General features: G+C 38.7%; 1 protein-coding gene across 1 annotated transcript in view; it reads left to right on the forward strand.

The window, feature by feature from the left end:
• The window catches only part of Acaca (acetyl-CoA carboxylase alpha), a 208,066-nt gene that overhangs the window by 67,412 nt on the left and 121,329 nt on the right, over positions 1 to 19,325 (forward strand). The window contains 8 exon segments of the mRNA NM_001292056.1: positions 397 to 543; positions 1,295 to 1,483; positions 2,175 to 2,275; positions 2,966 to 3,054; positions 10,362 to 10,486; positions 16,084 to 16,197; positions 17,356 to 17,469; positions 18,409 to 18,498. Coding sequence (NP_001278985.1) covers positions 397 to 543; positions 1,295 to 1,483; positions 2,175 to 2,275; positions 2,966 to 3,054; positions 10,362 to 10,486; positions 16,084 to 16,197; positions 17,356 to 17,469; positions 18,409 to 18,498 — 969 coding nt within the window.

Raw genomic sequence — 19,325 nt, forward strand, 5'->3', positions numbered from 1 at the left:
CCCCCCCTCTCTCTCTCTGAGACAGGGTTTCTCTGTGTAGCTTTGGAACCTATCCTGGAACTTGCTTTGTAGACCAGGCTGGGCTCTAACTGCCTTTCCCTGCCTCCAGAGTGCTGGGTTTAAAGGCGTGCGCCACCACCACCCATCGTCAGTTTTTCTTAATCACTTTTCCTCCTGATTTTGTGCTTTGTATTTGTGCCTATAGTATTGTGGAACAACAGTTTGCATTAGCCAGTATAAAAGTGAGATTCTGTCATTTTCTCATAGTGTTTCTTCCACTGACTTCTCTTCAGATAGTACCATGAAAGGATGTCTCAGTTTTGGTGGTGACTGAATTGCAGTGGTATTAGTGCTCGGAGTAGAAGGTAATCAATAATGATCTCTTGTGATCCACAGGCTGAGCTTCACACAGGTATTCTGCCAAAGATCCAGAGCACAGCTCTCAGAGGTGAGAAGCTCCATCGGGTGTTCCACTATGTCCTGGATAACCTGGTCAATGTGATGAGTGGATACTGCCTTCCAGATCCTTTCTTCAGCAGCAGGGTATGAATCACTCCCTTGGGGAAGGGATGTACAAATGTATTGATTCTGTAGAGTAGTTTACCATCTCAGGAGGAATATTTTAATATCGATTCCTCCACCCCACCCTCTTTTTGGTGGGGATCAAACCCAAGACATAGAGCATGCTATGCAAATGCTGTACCACTGATGTATATCCTCAGCTCATGAATTTTTTTTTAAGAGGATACGTGGTTTGACCTTTCCACCTTTTGTTGTTGGACTTGAAGGTTTTCTTTTTTATTTGTTTGTTTTTGTTTTTTGTTTTTGTTTTTTTGAGACAGGGTTTCTCTATGTAGCCCTAGTTGTCCTGGAACTCACTGCTATGTAGAGCAAGCTGGCCTCAAACTTGAACTCACAGACATCTGTCCACCTCTGCCTCCCAAATCCTAGGATTAAAATCATACACCACAATGGGGATTATTTCTTTTTGAACTATAGACTGGGTCAGTGTTTGATGTTTATGCTGTAGTTTTAAAGTAAGCACTGGGGGTTGGAGAGAAGGCTCAGGGTTAACATCACTTGTTCTTCTGGAAGAAGATGGATTCCCAGCATTCACATGGTGGTTCGGGAACCATCTGTAACTCCCAGGCACTCATGTGATGCACTTTCATGCACTTAAAATAAATAAATCTAGAGTAAGCATGAGCACTGTAGTACAGTAGATTCCGATGTACATTTTATTTTGGGAATTATGTTGACCTTGTATCCCATTTGATTATTTCTCTCTTTTCAGGTAAAAGACTGGGTAGAACGATTGATGAAAACTCTCAGAGATCCCTCCCTGCCTCTTCTAGAGTTGCAGGATATCATGACCAGTGTTTCTGGCCGTATACCCCTCAATGTGGAGAAGTCTATTAAGAAAGAAATGGCTCAGTATGCTAGCAACATCACATCAGTCCTCTGTCAGTTTCCCAGCCAACAGGTATTTATGGGGTAACATTGTCATTATTTCCCGCTTGCTGCCACTGGAGTTCATGCTCTAGGAGACCTGTTTGGCTCTTCCTTACTGTCTGTGATTTTACCACTGTAAGGATTGAATTCTTCACAAAACTACCTCAGGATATGAGCCCAATAAGGAAGCACTATATGTTAAAATATAAAATATGCTCTGTGAGGAAAGTGTGCTTTGGCTGTGTATTCCATATCACTTTGCTTTCAGGGCGAGTCCCTAGTTAGAGGTGTTTCTGTAAGATTGACATGAAGGGTATTGCTAATCTGTTTGTCTGACACTCTGGCTACCTCGTCAGCATCCTTACTTATCCTTTGCTGTAATGTAGGGTTGATGGGGAGTAAAGCTGGGCAAGTAAGTGATCAAGTGTAAGGTGTGGATTTTGACCTTCGACAGCTTTTGCTCATCACAGTTTCTGGATACATGTAGTTCTGTGATGCAGTCATTAGTCTACCTGGGAAAGGGTGAAAACAGTTAGAAATCGCTTGATTATTTAGTAAGCTTCTAAAGTTCTAGTAACTTCCTACTGCTGACAGTATATCAAAGATAGGGATTACCATGTTTTAACCAAAAAGGCTCTTTGGTAGGGATGATGATGCGGAAGAACATGCATTGGGTTCCTTTGGCAGGAAAGGCTTCATTTTTCTTACTTCTTTTTCCTTAGATTGCCAACATCCTAGATAGTCATGCAGCTACCCTGAATCGGAAATCTGAGCGGGAAGTCTTCTTCATGAACACCCAGAGCATTGTCCAGCTGGTACAGAGGTTAGTCATGTGGGTCTCCAGAGTCTCTTGCCATCTTTACTTTCAATTGGGCATAAAGATTTACTTCAAGTCTGACTTTAACAGAGAAGGAACAACTTTATCTCTCAGAAAGTGACTTGTATCTTTTTACTGTCTTCGAATTGTGACCTAACTCATTTAATATTTCTCCTGTTTTCATAATATTCTGTCAGTTATGATAGTCTCCAAATCCTATTGTTTTCTTTTTATTTGCTGTTTTGAAAAAGATCCTAATTTTTCTCCTAGTGATTATTGTTTATGTTTTACAATATTACACTCCAATGTGATTATTGTTTATATTTTATGGATCCAGGTATTGAACTGAAAAGCGATTCAGAGCATTTTCAGGTTTAAGATGCTTAAGCTGAAGACTTCTGATCAGTAGTAGGAGCTAATTTTGGGTGTTATTAGATAAGGATATGAAATGTGGGGTATAAGGAGTGGTCTTTATTTTCCTTTTCTGCTTTTCCTTTTGAAAAGATTTCTTATGTACTGGAGTTACTTTTCAGCTCAGAACTTAAGTTAATATGTTTGAGTGATTGAATTTTCAACATGAAAATACAAGTCAGAAGCCTGTCCTATATTCAGAGGGAAAGCAGTTAAGGGGAAAGCCTAGAAAGTAAATTTGGCCTCTGGGTTTATTAAATAGTGTTGGTCTGCCCTGATTCATAGGTACCGAAGTGGCATCCGTGGCCACATGAAGGCTGTGGTGATGGACCTGCTCCGACAGTATCTGCGTGTAGAAACACAGTTCCAGAATGGTAAGCTTCATCCTGAGGATTCTGTATGGAAGTTTGTAGATCTGATTCATCCTGTTACTAACACATCCCATTAACAAACTTTTCTTCTCACTACTTCCCTGAAAAACTATCACCTCCGTACCCTACCAGTATGAAAAAGAAAACTAACATAACATAGCAGAACTCCAGTCTGCCTCTGGGTAAGGGTTGAGATGTTCTTCGAGAGATTAACATTCCCTGTTGACATCTTCTTGACCTTGTATGGTGAGAGCTGGTTGAGTCATGACCAGTCTGAAATTGAAATTCCCTGTCTGAAGAGCTTGCCTCTCAGCAGCTAATCCAAGAGTTGAACCACAGGCATATGGGAAAAGCTTAAAATCTCCACTACTTTTTAGTGTGTCATTTAGGTGGAATTTATCCCTGGCTTTCTCTGAAGAGCTTCACTAAATGATGGATAGTCTTTAAGAGTGAAATACCTTGGTTAAGATTTTAAAGCTACATACTGCTATTTATGGCATCCTGCCACAAGATGGCAGTGTAACACCAAATTCTCTTTTCCTCTGCTTCTCTGGATGTCTCTACCCTTCACAACCAGTTAAATCCTCCATGTGATATTAGCAAGCTAAAGCAAGTTGGTTTTATGCCTGTTAAAGCAAGGTTGAAGCCAGGCGTTGGTGGCGCACACCTTTAATCTCAGTACTCCGGAGGCAGAGACAGGGGGATCTCTGTGAGTTCGAGGCCAGCCTGGTCTACAGAGCGAGGGCCAGGATAGGCTCCAGAGCTACACAGAGAAACCCTGTTTCTGAAAAATACAAATACAAAAACAAAACAAAACAAAAAAAAGCAAGGTTGATGAATTTAGGGGCAGTCAATGTAATTTATCGTACACTGGTAGAATAAGAAAGAATAAACAGGGTCATCATCTTAAGATGTTGGGAAAAAAAACATTGGACAAAGTTCACTGTGGAATGAAATGATACTTTTGCTTGTTGGTGTGCCCCCACCTCTACTCCTGTGCTGGGGATAAATCACTAAGCTACATTCTTACTCCTGAAATGCAACATTTAAACTTAAGAGCACCCACAAACATTTCACATGATATGCAATGCATTAATGGTAACATGTTCAAAACATCCACTTTAAGAAAAATGCAGTGGTTATCACTGTGTCCATTCAGCATCATGTTGGGTATCTTTGCTATTATAGTAAGGTAAGAAATGGATTTAAGAAATCAGAACATGAAGGCTTTCCCCCAAAATCCTAGAACTTGTGAAAGAGAGTCAGAGGCGTATCAGGAGTTTAAGGCCAGCCTTGGCTACAGGATACCCTGTCTCAGAAAATGAAAAGGTTGGGGGACTTGTGGTAATTAAGATTGGCCACCAAGAAATTCAGTGTTTACTTGGAACACTCAAAGAACCTCCAAGTTTATTACTAAATTATTTAAAATGAAACAAAATTTCTAAGTATCAAAGTCAAACTTGCAGGGATTAGTGGTTGAGTGCCTTTATTTGGGAGGCAGAGGCAGGATCTGATTCAAACAAACAAACAAACAAACAAATTAACACAGCAAATTCAGTTGCATGCAAGCATGTTGTCGCAGGCCTTTAATTTCAGCACTCAGGAGGTAGAGGCAGGGGGATCTCTGTGAGTTCGAGGCAGCCTTGTCTACAGAGTGAGTTCTAAGACAGCCAGGGTTACACAGAGAAACCCTCTCTCAAAAAACTAAAATAGAAAAAAAATTAAAATATAATATCCAGTTGCACCTGGGGTGTAGCTCCAGACTAGAGCACTTGGCTAAAGCATGAGTTCTTGGGTTCAGTCCTCAACACTACAGAAAAAATTTTGTTTTAAATGTTTACTTATTTATTTTTGAGACATGGTCTCATTCTTTAGCTCTGCCCTGTCTGCCACTTGCTCTCAACACCAGGCTTGCCATGAATTCATAGAGATCCTTCTGCCTCTGCCTCTGCCTCTGCCTCTGCCTCTGCCTCTGCCTCTGCCTCCTAAGTGCCAATTGGGATTCAAGGCATGTGCCATCAGGTCCAGCGAGAAAAGACCTCTTTACAGCAATTGTTTAGAAAAACAGTTTTGAAAAATATACCATTTAAAATCTCAGTTAAAACCCATAAAATATAAAGGCACAAATACAATAAAAACATGCAGTCCTCTTCTGGAAGAAATCCCAATGAATGAACAATAATAAAGAATATCTAGGTAAATATCAAGAATAGATGCTGTTACTAAGGTATCGATTCTCCCTAAATTCACTTTGTCAATCTGTTGACTGTCCAAAGATACCTTTTAGGTATCTTTGTGAAACTTGTCAAGCTAATTCTAAAATTTACACAAAATTCTGGCAACAGCCAAGGTAATTCCAAAGTGTGTGTAGCTATAATCCCAGCACTCAGAAGACAGAAAGAAGGATTATTCTACGTTCAAGCCCAGCCTGGTCTATACAGCAAGCTCTAGGGCTACCTATTTCAAACAACAAGGTAAATTCTAAAGAAATAGAAGGTAAAAAAAATATTTGCTGGATGAGATAACAAGATTTACTATAAAGCCATATTAATTAAACAGCTATGACATTTGTGAAAGGACAGAGTTATAGATGAAAGAAACATAGTTACCCAGAAGTAGATCCATATGCATGTGAATCATTTCATGATAGAGCAGGCATTGTGATCATGAGGAAAGGATAAAACACCAATTAAACAAAACCAAGGTGATGAACCAGGCATCCACATTTCATTTCATACACTCAAAACCAATTTCAAGTGAATTAAAAAAGACTTAAACATTTATCAAAGAGGCAAAATTTTAAAATTTTAGGATATCCTTATGACCTCAGGAGAGAGAAGAGTTTATCATACTACAAACAGGAAGTGCATACTATAAAGGAAACAACTCATTAATTCTGTCTGCTCAGGACCTTCTATTCATCCCATGTACTGTTCAGAAATCGAGAACACAGGCTACAAAGTGAGAGAAGCTATTTATAAAATTTATACCTACGACAGAATTAGTACTAGTACGTAAAAGGCAATCGAATAGAAAAATTGGCAAGAGAGAGAAAAAGATATTTCACAGAAGAGGAAGCACAAATAATCCATAAACTTCAAGAAAATGCTCGCTCCCATTACCAACTACAGAAGTAGGAGCCCAAATCACAGATTTTACAATCACATTATTATCTAATACTGCCCTTGGGAGTGAAAGTGCAAATGGCGTGATTGGTTCAGAAAACAGCATGTCCATACCTAATAACGCTTTCATAAAGTTGACTTTTTAGCCTAGTAATCTTACTCTAAGATATAAGGACCATTTTGTGCCACTACTATTCATTATAGCAAAAAACAAAACAAAACAAAAAAAAAATAGAATGGGTTTTTGATTTCTGAGATATTCCTACAGTAGAATATTATATAGCACTGAAAATACATGATTCCTAGAAACACATATAAACAAATGAATCAGTACATAGTATGGTACTATTTTATCAAGTTCAGAACCAGGGGAAAAAGTAAGCTAAATATATTGTTGACAAACGTAAAGAAAGTAAAATAATTATTAATATAAAAATCAGCTTTAATTGTTTTTGAAGAACACATGGCAGATAGGGATATTAAAAGGTACTAAATGTATTGTTAAGTTTTAGTAACTCTTAAGGTAAGTGGGGTGGCTGGTGCTTCTAGCACTTGGAAACTGAGGCAGGAAGTTTGCCAAATTCAAGCCCAGCATTGGACCATAATACTGAGAACATGCCTATTAAAAAAATGGGGGAGGAGGAGTAGTGGTGGTGGTGTTAGGGGATTACAACTGGAAAGATAGTTCATCAGTAAGAACATTTACTGCAGAGCTCACAATCATCTGTAACTCTAGTTCCAGAGGATCCCACACCTCTTCTGTCCATGCTGAGTGCCTGCATATTTGTGGTACATATGTACATAATGTTAATTCTCTCTCTTTTTTTTTTTTTTGGTTTCCCATGACAGGCTCAATTTTATATAGACATATGCATGTATATATAAAGCATACATACATACATTACATACATACATACATACACACACTTTCAGAACTGGGCAGTGGTGGCTCACATCTCTAATCCCAGAACTTGGGAGGCAGAGGCACGCAGATCTCTGAGTTTGAGGCCAGTCTGCTCTACAGGGTGAGTTCCTGGACAGCCAGGACTATGTAGAGAAACATGTCTTTAAAACAAAACAACAACGACAAAATTGAAATAGCACATAGGTATTTATTCATTTAAAATAGTACATGGGTATTTATTCATTTAAAGTTTTAGTATATAATTTATGTGTTTAAGGGTTTTGTTTTTCTGGATAGCTTATAAAAACTAAATGTTTAAAAAGAAGAATACAATACAGACACTACCTGGTGGTTAAGCACATTGGCTGCTTTTCCAGAGATGCTGGGTTCAATTCCCAGCATTCTCATGGCAGCCCTCTCCTGGTCTCTGATGGCTTTGCATGCATATAGTATACAAACCTATGCAGTCAAAACACCCATACACATAAAATAATTTTTTTAAAAAGATTTTATTTTATGTGTATGGGTGTTTTGCCTAAATGTATGTCTGTGTACCATATACATGCCTGATGCATGAGGAGGCCAGAAGTGGGTGTCCTATTACCCCTGGAACTGAAGTTTCACATGGTTGTGACCTGTTGTGTTGGTGCTGGGAGTCAAACCCAGGCATCTGGAAGCGCAGCCAGTATGCTTAACCACCAAATCCATCTCTTGCTCCTGTATTCTGTTTTTTTAAGATAAATTTTATTGATTCTTTGTGAATTTCACATCATGCATTCCAATCCCATTCATCTACCTGACCCTTTGTATCTACCCTCTGTCCTTGCAATATCTCCCCCAAAATAAAATAAAATTTAAAAGAGAGAAAAACAAATCTCATTGAGAAAAAAAAATCTCATTGTTATGTGGGAGGCTGTAGTGTGACACAGTGAGTCACACAGTATACATTTTAGTTGATGCAGCATTACACCCAAGTGTTCATTGCAATGAATCATTGGTCTGGGTTTGAGGTTTTTTGGCTTCTGTTACGATACGATAATGGGTCCTCACTGGGACTCCTCCTCCCCTCCTTTTTTTTTTTTTTAAAGCATTTATTTTTAATTATGTGTATATTTGTAAAGGGGAGGTTGTACACATGAGTAGTGCCCCATGGGAGCTACAAGAGGGTATTAGATCACTTGGAATTATAGATGGTTGTTAGCCACCAGATATGACATGTCCTGGGAACTGAACTAGGGTTCTCTGCAAGAACAGTAAGTGCTTTTAACCACTGAACCATCTTCCCACATCCTCTTTTGTCCATCACAACTAGTAGTTATTTTTAAAGTGATTACTTGTTACTGTTTGGTTTTTGTTACTGTGACCCCTCACTTCAGGTAAATATATTTTTACTTCCCTTGCTCCTAATAATTACTGTTGCCCAGATGTATTTCTTTTGTCACTGCAAAGCTGTGTCTCAGTAGAAGAAATACAGGACAACCACTTTTTTTAAGGCAGTGCTGGAGATTGAACATGTTCAGTGAGTACTCTTACCATTTAGCTACATCTCTAGTCTAAGGGCAACCAATTTTTAAACATTTTCTATTTTATCAAAATTCAATCTTTAATTTGATTGGCTGTTTTCTAGCCTCAAACATACTAGTTTCATTTTGAAAAATACTATTTATGTTCATTTCTGGTATTTAAAACAGATAAGTTAGGATTTCCCTGGTCAATTGTTATTGTAGGAAAACACAGTGATATGTTTTTTTGTTTTTGTTTGTTTTGTGTTTTTTTTGTTTTGTTTTTTTTGAGACAGGGTTTTTCTGTATTTCTTTGGAGCCTGTCCTGGAAGTCACTCTGTAGACCTGGCTGGCCTCGAACTCACAGAGATCCTCCTATTTCTGCCTCCCAAATGCTGGGATTAAAGTGATTTTAAACATCACTATATTAATTTGTAGTTTAACACAGAATCTAAATAGGGCAATAATCCTTTCCTATTATTTCATAAAATTCTGGCCCACAAATATGCAAACCCTAATTTTTCCTTACTTGGAAATTTAATTTAGAGCCAAGCTATTTTCTAAAGACACATGTATCACTTATGCTCTATTGCAGATACATACACAAGTATGCTGGAGGCTTGTTTCTTTTGCAGACACAGCTTTTCTGCCCCACATTCTCCTGCCTGTGGTGCCTTACAGAAGCAGGCAGACCTGTACTCCCTATAGCCTTTTGGCACATGTGAGGCTCCCATTACGTATGCTGTGGTTTGGATTTGGAATTCCTGGCCATTGCTTGCTTTTTTTCTTGACTTACAGTGGGAATATTGACTCCCAGTATAGCACACACTCATGAATATTGTTAAGTTTTATTTCTTGAGCTAAAATAGTTCTTAGCAGATATAATGAAACATTCTCAATGAGTCAGGTGTGAAACCAGAGGCTCAAGCTGGAGTAGACTTCCAAGATTGTCAGGGTTAATGGTTTCAACATTTATTTTGTTAATGTATAATATATGCATGTGCCCCTACATGTGTGCCTGTTCCTCTGTGTGGGTGTGTGTAACTGTATAGGTGTGAAGACAACTGTTGGTCAGAAATGTCATCCACTTATTTTGATATAAGCTCTCTCCTTGGCCTGGAGCTAACCAATTAGATTAAACTGGCTGTCCAGCAAGTCCTAGAGATTTTTCTGCCTATCCATCTCTGGGATTACAAACATGTAATCCCACAATGCTGGACATTTTTATGTGGGTCTTAGGGTCATACTCGGTTCTTGTAAGGTCATACTGGTTCTTGTAAGGCAGCACTGTACCTGCTGAGCATCTTCCCAACCCCTTGACATTTATTTTTAAGCACCAGAACTTTGTTTTTTAAGGAAATTATTCCAGGAGAATGGATAAGATCATGAAGAGAAAAAAATGGAATTGGAGTCACACCCTTCCCACCTTTATTTTAAAAGCATATCCCCCTCCTTTTTAATTTTTAAAATAAAATCAAGACCCAGAGAGGTCAAATGATTGGCATAGTGAATTGTTAATAGAGCTAGACCTTGAACTCAGTTTTATGCATGGCTTCTCATGACTCCTGGTCTAGTGCTGCTTTTATGGCCCACATGCTAGCTCTGTCTAAACCTACACCCCCCTATACCCCCCACCCCCACAAAAAAATAAAAAAACCATAAGGTATTTCTTCTTAATGCTTATTAAGTAAGTTACAGGCATTAAGAAACAACCAATAGCATGTAAAGATGAGGCCTCATGTACACATGGTGAAGACCAGTTTTCTTTACCATTTACAGGCCACTACGACAAATGTGTGTTTGCCCTTCGGGAAGAGAACAAAAGTGACATGAATACTGTTCTGAACTACATCTTCTCCCACGCTCAGGTCACCAAAAAGAATCTTCTGGTCACAATGCTTATTGTGAGTATCATGTTTGTTGTTTTTGCTGTTTCCAGAACTTGCTTGTTGATGTTATGCAAAATGGTGTGTGTGTGTGTGTGTGTGTGTGTGTGTGTGTGTGTGTGTGTGTGTGTGTGTGTGTTTGTGTCTGTATCTGAAAACAAGCTGCTGTCTTTTTATAATTATGGTAAGTTGAGCTTAGGCTACAGATTAGCAGTTGCTGGATCTGAAGCAGTGCATGACAGTTAGGAAGGGGTTGTTTTGTGTAAGATGTGTACAGGAACTTAGCTCTCTTAACTCTACTTAGAAATGCCTGACCCTTCCCAGTTTCTGTTGTCAATGGGACAGCAGCCTCTAAGATAGTTTCCTCTAACGAATGTGGCTGCACTTTAAGTCTTGTTTCCATCCAGCAATGCAAGCACTGGCTCTCACACATGTCAGAAACTTAAATAAAATGTGAGAAATTTAGTACTGTCCGGTCAAAAAAAAAAAAAAAAAAAAAAAAAACAGTTAAATGTATTCAGCAGCATCTCTGGCCTTTCGTTTTTGATTTACATGAAAATCTATGCTCAAGATAACATGTTGCAGTGAATCAGTTCTTTTGTGCCCATACCTGATTAACACAAGAACTAATAGGAAATGGGAGGAGGAATAAAACTGGCAACTGTGAGTTGGAATGAGATACATTTGACACTGGTAGAAGTTTGCAGAGCTGAGGGTTTTCATGTTGTTTTTGAGTTCTCCGCTCTCAGTTCTTCCTGGCTGAGCAAGTGTGGAGTGTTTGAGAACAATAGGGCTTCTTTTAGAGGTCCTTCTCCACAGCCGTGAGGAGAGGAACTGCATATTTGCCTTGCTAGGGACTGAAGTCCAATCCCTGAGCTCCCTTTCCCAGCTTTGTGGGATGAACATTCTTGATACTTTTAATTCCATCATTTCTTCATGGAAGGGAAAACCCCTTGTAAATCTTCACTGCCATTTTTTGTAATCCCTCAGAATGAAAGGAAATTGTCTTCCTCATGTCTCTTGTTGACAGTATTGCCACTCACTCAGCCATCTGCCTCACTGGTTGGTTCTATCAGATATAGCATTTTTTAGGTAGCCACTTCTAAAAACATGTCGTTATAGGGAGAATTCATTACCTTTGCTACCCTGGAATGGCTGCCTGGTGAGGAAACCAGGCCATTGAGATGGGCAGAAGTATTGCAGTATAAAGAACTGCTTTAACTTTCCCATGAGGTAGCATTCTGCAAAGAGTTTATAATCTATAGCAACTTACTGTTTATTTTCCCTCAGAAATCCTACTTTCTTTTCAAATTTTAATGCAAGGATTGTTAATTCTCACTTGGAGAAAGTCAAGACTCTCTAGCAGAAAAGGGTAATGATTAGAAAGTAGAAGGATCTGTCAGTATGGACCAAAATGGGGCTGGAATTTGCCTTTATAGGAAGCTAATTATGGCAAATTTTTCATCTTATTATGATTACCTTTTTAAGAACTTAACAGTTTCTGCACTAAAAATAGACCAAAGCCCAGAATCCTTGGAGCAGGAGAAGAGTAATGATCGTCCAGGACTGTCGCTGGGTTTCTTAAATTCTAATTTGTAAGATATAGGGGCTCGGCTCGCTCCTTTTGCGGAGTGATTGTAAGTAACGCTTGCCTTAAGAATCTCATTATTGGAACACGGAGCCATATTTCCTCTGAGAATTCTGGAGTAGCTTTGAGCCGGGGCTGTTCATTTCTCAAGTAATCACGCTGGTGTGATGGAGAGAGAAAATGGCAGCTGTTCGGAGCTCAGGCCTTCAATTTTCTTCAGAGTCCAGTCACTCAAGTGTGTAATTACACGGGGGTGCTGCAGAGGCGTTGGGCCCTGTCAGAGAATCGGTTTGAGGCTTTGCTTGCTGCTTTTGCCAGTCAGGACAGGCAGAAGCCAATGGGACCCTGACTTGCTGCTGTTTTTTCCCCACCTTGTCATCCTGATTATTTCTTACCTGCATGGATAGTGCCCCAAATTTCTTCAGAGCAGGCTGAGCTCTGGCAGCTGGATTTACCTGTTTTTCTATTTTAGCATGTTCACTTCTTTTTTTCCTCCAAAATCAAAACAAAACTCAGTAAGCACAATAGTTTCTATAGTCTTACATATCACTAACTTCTTTTCAAATATCAATTATTTTCATCTTATTGTAAAGATCTTGAAATCAAGGAGTTAATTGTTATGATTGAGCTCAGGGCCAGCTGTTAATGATAAGGAAAAGGCTCAGATGGTGCCCCTTTCCAATCCAGTATTTCTGAATGCCAGGCATATTTTCCTTTTTGAGAATGGCCAGCTGCTCCCTTCCCCCACATCCGTATTAATGGTAGTAGCCTCTCAGAGGCATTTTAGTTGTTAGGATTCCTCTTTCTCCAGGTCTTACTGTCTTTTACAGATGTCACTGGGACATGGTAGCATTTCAATTCTCCCAGCTGTGTTCTCTTCTGGTGGCCTTTCTTTGCTTACCTTGGTCTCCTGATTGATGGTTATGTGCCCAGCATTCCAATCTCTGCTTTCTAGAAGTAGGAATGTTGATAGTGTACTTTGCTGAGCCGGATGATGACTTCTGGGCCTTTGAACCTAAAAGAGGGAATCAAGAAAATCAAGTTGCATCAATGGAGAGGTGGTGTGGTCCTCTGCAGTTGTTAACATATGCTGAATAGTGGTAACTTGCCCTGAGGACTGCTAAGCAAATTTCTATTGAGTAGACTTCTCCAATGCTTTCATTCACATGAACATGCTTTCTCAAGACGTGGTGTGTGGTTTGAGATAGAGCATATAAAATGTAGAACAGTTCCTTTCCTTCTTTTTTCATAACTACATATAATCTGTACAGTGTATAGATAAAAAGAAAATTCTTTCTCAGAAATCGCAAATTTAATAAGTGTTCAGTTTTACTTCTGTTGCTCTGATAATATAACTGAAGAAAAAGCAAATTAGGGTAAAAGGAATTTATTTTAGTTTTCAAGTCGAGGTTAAATTTCATTATTGTGGAGAAGTCAAGGCAGGAACTTAAACAGCTAATCACATCCACAGGCATGAACAGAAAGAAACACATGCATGCTCACTTTCTTGCATGTGTTCAGCTTGATTTCTCCACGGTTACACAGTTCAGGACACCCTGCCTAGGGAATGGTGCTACCCATCATGGGCTAGGTCTTCTACATTAATTAAGACACCCCCCCACACACACACACACACACAAATATGCCCATAGGCAAAACCTGTGTGGACAGCCCCTTATTGAGACACTCTTCTCAGTGATTCTAGGGTGTCAAGAACCAACAATCACATAGAATAAAGGTGCTATTAGCAATAGATTGATAAACTTATAGCATCTTTCTCAGGAAAAAAGCCTTACTCAGCTAAGTGGTAAGTAGTTAATGTTTTGAGGGTATTATATATAAGACCTGATCTCTTCTGTTTTGAATTGCCTTTCTTGGGGCATCTAATGCCTAAGATGCCAAGATTATATTTGAATCTGTTGGGCTTTTTGGTTAATTTTGTAACTTTGGCCATTGATTGCTACTTTAAGCATATTTATTGCATTTCTGAAAATCCAAAATATTTCTTAGCAAACATCTAGGATGAAAATAAAAGCAAGAAATAACTGTGTTGTATGATCTTTACCAGGAATGGTCAATAGTTTCATTGTATCCTGTAGATTTTTGCAAATGACTTAATGTTAGCTGACTGGTTGTTTAAATGACATTTTCGTTGTTGGTGTTTTGTTTCTTTGTGTGCTGTTTTGTTTTGGAAACACATTTATTGACATAGTTGCCCTTTGATGGCATTGTTACAAAATTTAACAGAATGGAGTGGTAATCTTGGGCTGTCCAGTTGTCCAAAGGAAGCTTAAACAGAGTATGTCTAGAGCACTGATTGTTTCTTTCAGGATCTTAGCACTATGTCTGGATCAAGGCCAAAAGAGTGTTGAAAAGTTACTCCACACATAATTTATTATTGCTAATCTTTTTCCAAGTCTCAATGACAGTAGAGAAAATAATATTTGAGGGGCTGGAGGTGTTCAGTGGTTAAGAGCACTTGCTGCTCTTGTATAGAACCTAGGTTCAGTTCCCAGTACCACTTGTCAACTCACAACTGTCTATAACTACAAATATTTGAATAGAAAACTGATACAAATGGAGTTCCATACAAACTGTATTTGATTTTGGCTTCTGAGGAGGTCTTGTTTCTAGTGCTGTGTCATGGGGAGTCCAGGAAGATTGTCAGCTTGTAAATGAATAATTATTTCACGTTTTTTCCCCCTAAATCTCCCACTCCACCCTATCCTTTTTTTTTTTATAAAAAAAACAGATGCTGTTTTTCCCCTACCCTCTTTCTCATTCTCTTTCTTTCTTGAAAAAGATGATTTTGTATGTTTTACTTGGTTTTGTTTTTTTAAGTTGGAATATAGTCTATAGTTGAGCAAGGGGATAACTTATTTTTTCCTCAACTTAAGTTAAGCATCAGTTACTTTCAAAGGTCTATTCCCTACCCCAAAATATGCTGCAGGTTGGAGAAGTGAATGGCTTTATTTCATCACACTGACTTTTGCAGCCGTTGGACCTTAGCCTAGTCATTTGCAAAGATTGTAAATTGTTTTCCCCAGAATGTGTCTTGTGTTTTGAGATATTTTAGTGGTCTGTTCTGATGATCGAAGTAAATAACTAGATAGCATTGTGTTTATACATTATAGGGGTGTTAGGACAGGAAGGGTTGGGATATGGAAACTTACCTTGGTCTCTTTATCCACTCCTACTACTTTTTTGTTTTTTATCTTTTTATTGTCTTGTCTCTGCTGATATGCATATCCTCTGAGTTTTCTCCTTTGCTTATTACTTATCTGCAAAAGATGAGATTGAGTTTTAGTTTCCCTTCTTTCCTTATGCCTCGAATGGGTGGGAAACCATTGTGTCGGTTGTGTTAGAAATAATTTTCTCATATAATTTTAGCCAGAAGTTCAAGAGGAGAGAGTTGGATGCCTTCTTCCTAGTATAATGGTGTTGAATATTCAAAAGTGTTTCTCTTGTGACATGGAAAGTATTATTGGTTTTGGAAAAGGTGTTTTGGGAATGCATGCCTTTCCCAAAGACCAAATGGTGTGTGTGTGTGTGTGTGTGTGTGTGTGTGTGTGTGTGTTTTAAGGTATTTTAGATTGATTTTTATTGTCTATGAATATTTTTGCCTGCATGCATGCCTGGTGGTTGAAAGCCACTATGTGGGTGCTAGAAACCAAACCTGGGTCCTCTGCAAGAGTAGCAACTGCACTTAAGTGTTGAGCCATGCTCCAGCCCCAAGCTTTCACTTGTACTTCTGTGATAAAGGTCTATACAGGGATAAAGAATATCCCTGAGATGAGAAAAGGTAAGCATGGTACAGAAATCCTTCCAGAAATGGCTGATAGTCAAGAGGAGGGGGAAGGAGATGGAAGAACAGCAACAGTGCTTAAGATGCAGCTCAGAAGTAGAGGTATTTCCTTTCCCTATTTTAGGTTCTGTTCACTGGAGTTTTTTTTTGTTTGTTTGGTTTTTTGTTTTGTTTTGTTTTTGGTTTATAAGCTTATATGTTCCTTTACATATAAACACGTAGGATCAGTTGTGTGGACGGGACCCTACACTTACTGATGAGCTGCTAAATATCCTCACAGAGCTAACTCAACTCAGCAAGACCACCAATGCTAAAGTGGCACTGAGGGCTCGTCAGGTAAGAATAGTTGTTGGTTATCTTGAAAGAGTGTATTTCTCATAGTTTGGGCTGTTCTAGACACAGTGCACTTGCCCAAAGATAATGCAGTGTGTTTTTATCTGATAAAGTATTTTTTAAACTCAAAGGACATGGTTATTGCTGGGTTTCTCACATTATAAAATACTGGTATTGCTCCCTATCTTCTCTGCCAGCCCTCGATGTATTAGTAAACCAGGGTCAGGTGGAAGAAAGGAAACTGAGGGAAGGAAATGAACTCAGTACTTTTTACTTCCCAAAGGGAGCTTTGAGGCAGATGAAAAGTTGTAAGTATATGGAAAATAGTCAAGTTGGAAAGCAGAAAGATAATGACATGAATGTTAGTCACTAGCAATCAGAACAACCCCAGAGAAGTCCAGTTAGCTTCACCCTGTAGTCCTCATTTCCATTCCAAAAGGTTTCTGCAGGGAAGCTGAGAGTTGGCACTCCTTTTGTGTTTTCATTGCATGGGCATTGACAAGGACACAGCATTTGAAGCTGCTCAGTGACCTTCTGCTTTCTCTACAATTGTATCCATGTCACTGAACTCCTCAAAGTTATTGAACCTCTCACTGACCTGCTGAGGATATTCAGGCCCTACTGACTCCCTGTTTGTTTGTGACACTGCTTTTACGTCCTGCCCCTCACTTGCATCGGTGTTAGCTCCTGGTGCCTTTTCTTTGTTGCCAAGTACCTGGGGCTGTCAAAGCAGCTTTTCCTTTTTCTACTGCAAAGTTGCAAAAGGCTAGGTATACTGCATCCACCTTCCCTATGGCTGCTCCCTGCCAGACCCGATTCCCAATTAACAGCTAGTCATGCAGTCTCCAAGACTAGCAGCTTTGCAAAGGTAAATCACATGCACTAATGGAACTTGATTGAAGCTGTTTGCTCTCCCTTCCCCCTACCCCTATGGGAAATTGTCCACAACACAAATCAGGGTGAGAAGCAACTGAGGTTCAGTATTTGGTGGCATTGACTTTATGCTATAGGATCTGGAGTTGTTTTACTTGGTCTCTGTTTTATCTCTGATGACTGCACTTACAGATTTATATTTATTGCTTTTGTATCAGGCTGCCTAATAGGAGCCTAGAATAATCACTCCCTCAGGAACTTATGCCTCTTATTTTGCCTTCACTCTAGGTTCTTATTGCTTCCCATTTGCCATCATATGAGCTTCGCCATAACCAAGTAGAGTCTATCTTCCTATCAGCCATTGACATGTATGGACACCAGTTTTGCATTGAGAACCTGCAGGTATTTATGATAGCCCCTTCCTACCATTTCGCACTCCTGTTCCTTTTATTCCCATAAGCATATTTCAGTTAAAGATATAATAAATTAATTTGACTTATATGTAATGAAATTTTATTCCTTGCATTTTAAAAATGATTTATGTTTATTTTTTCATAAAAATATTGCATGATTATAGCTTAGCATTAAAAATCAAATGGGTCTTCTTTGATAGAAGTGTCCTATTGAAGTCGCTATCTTTTGGAAGCATTCTACACCAGAATTAATTGGCAGCATTATTTGATTTCTGATGCTTAAATTAGATGCATACATAGATCGTTGTTCCTCTTCTGGAGACAAAGCTATTTAAATATAATTTACTTTTAATGCTTACTATTATACTTTATAAAGAGCCAATTTTATAAGATTATTGGATAATTTTACTACAAATGAAGGACTTCAACTATTTTTTAAATAACATCATTTTCTCTGGGGTGCTTTTGTGTTTTCCTCCTGAGAAACCAGGGGACTGTTGTTATAACTGGCCAAAGGAATCTTCATACTTCCTGTAGGATTTCCTCCTAGGGAACCTAGAAGCAGAAAGAGGTAGATTTTTATTATGTGATTCATAGTGGAAATCTAGGGTTTCTATTAGCTTTCAATCCTGGGATTCCTGATAGTGGAGTATTAGGCCATATTGAGGGAAGTACAAATAGAGGTGTGAAATGATAATAATCATAAGCACTTAATATTGCCATGCTATTGATATATTTTAATAAACAATTTAAGAATTTTACATGTCTTAAACCATCTATTCCTCAAGGCAACCATGTGGGACACAGTATTATTGTGTTCTCCACAATAGCTGAGGAAGGAGAACCCAAACCTCTATGATCACATAAGGCATTCAGCAGCAGAAGTTTTAGGTCGCACTGAGTGCTACAATGTCCTTTTGCCTTCCAGAAACTCATTCTATCGGAAACATCTATTTTTGATGTCCTACCAAACTTTTTTTACCACAGCAACCAAGTGGTGAGGATGGCAGCTCTGGAGGTGAGTGTTCTGGTCTGTGACACAACCGTCTCCATGGGTTTGCTGGAGTTTTCTGTCTGTTCATGTCATGCCCCTTCTTCTCTCTTGGTCTTCTAGAATGCCAAATGCTTAGTCAGGTGCTTTACCTGCTGTTTTACCTGCGTTAATCACCAGCTTCTGGGTCTAATAACAGGGAAATAGCTGCCAGATTTTTCAATAGCCTCTTCTTTCCAGATATTTGAATTTTCCCATTTCATAATGAATTAAGACTCACAGCATAGGTGAAAAGTACATGGTTAATCCACCTGTATTACCTGACCATTTGTGATTTGAGCCAAATTTTAGTTATATGATGTCTAATGAACTGTGGTTTAGGTGCATTACTTTTCCATCTAATCCTATAGTTTTATAAAGTTAAAAAAAAAAAAGTGAGACTTCAAGGTGAAGTAACTTGTTCAGAAAACACAGATTTAAGCAGAGGAGTTTGCATTTGAACTCAGGGTAGTCTGATTCCAAAGACTTTTCTGTTGCACCACAGCATACCACCTCATTAGACACAAAAATTGCAGACCCTGAATACTTCCGTAACATTGCCAAGTAGATATATTTTGAAAATGGGAAGGAGAAGTGTTTTCAATGATTTCATGTAATAGAACATCACATAGTCTCTTGCTAGCTTTCTTGGGTTATTTTTTTATTTGTATTCTATGAGTAAAATGTAAAGCATCCTGCTCAGTAAATATCAAATATTTGAAATATCTTGGTGTTTTTCCAGGCTTTCATGTCATTTAATGAGATAACTCCTTATATGCCTCACATGCTGATAGAACTTCATGGCAAATTGAATA

Source organism: Cricetulus griseus, chromosome 7 (assembly GCF_003668045.3).
Source record: "Cricetulus griseus strain 17A/GY chromosome 7, alternate assembly CriGri-PICRH-1.0, whole genome shotgun sequence".
NCBI lineage: Eukaryota > Metazoa > Chordata > Mammalia > Rodentia > Cricetidae > Cricetulus > Cricetulus griseus.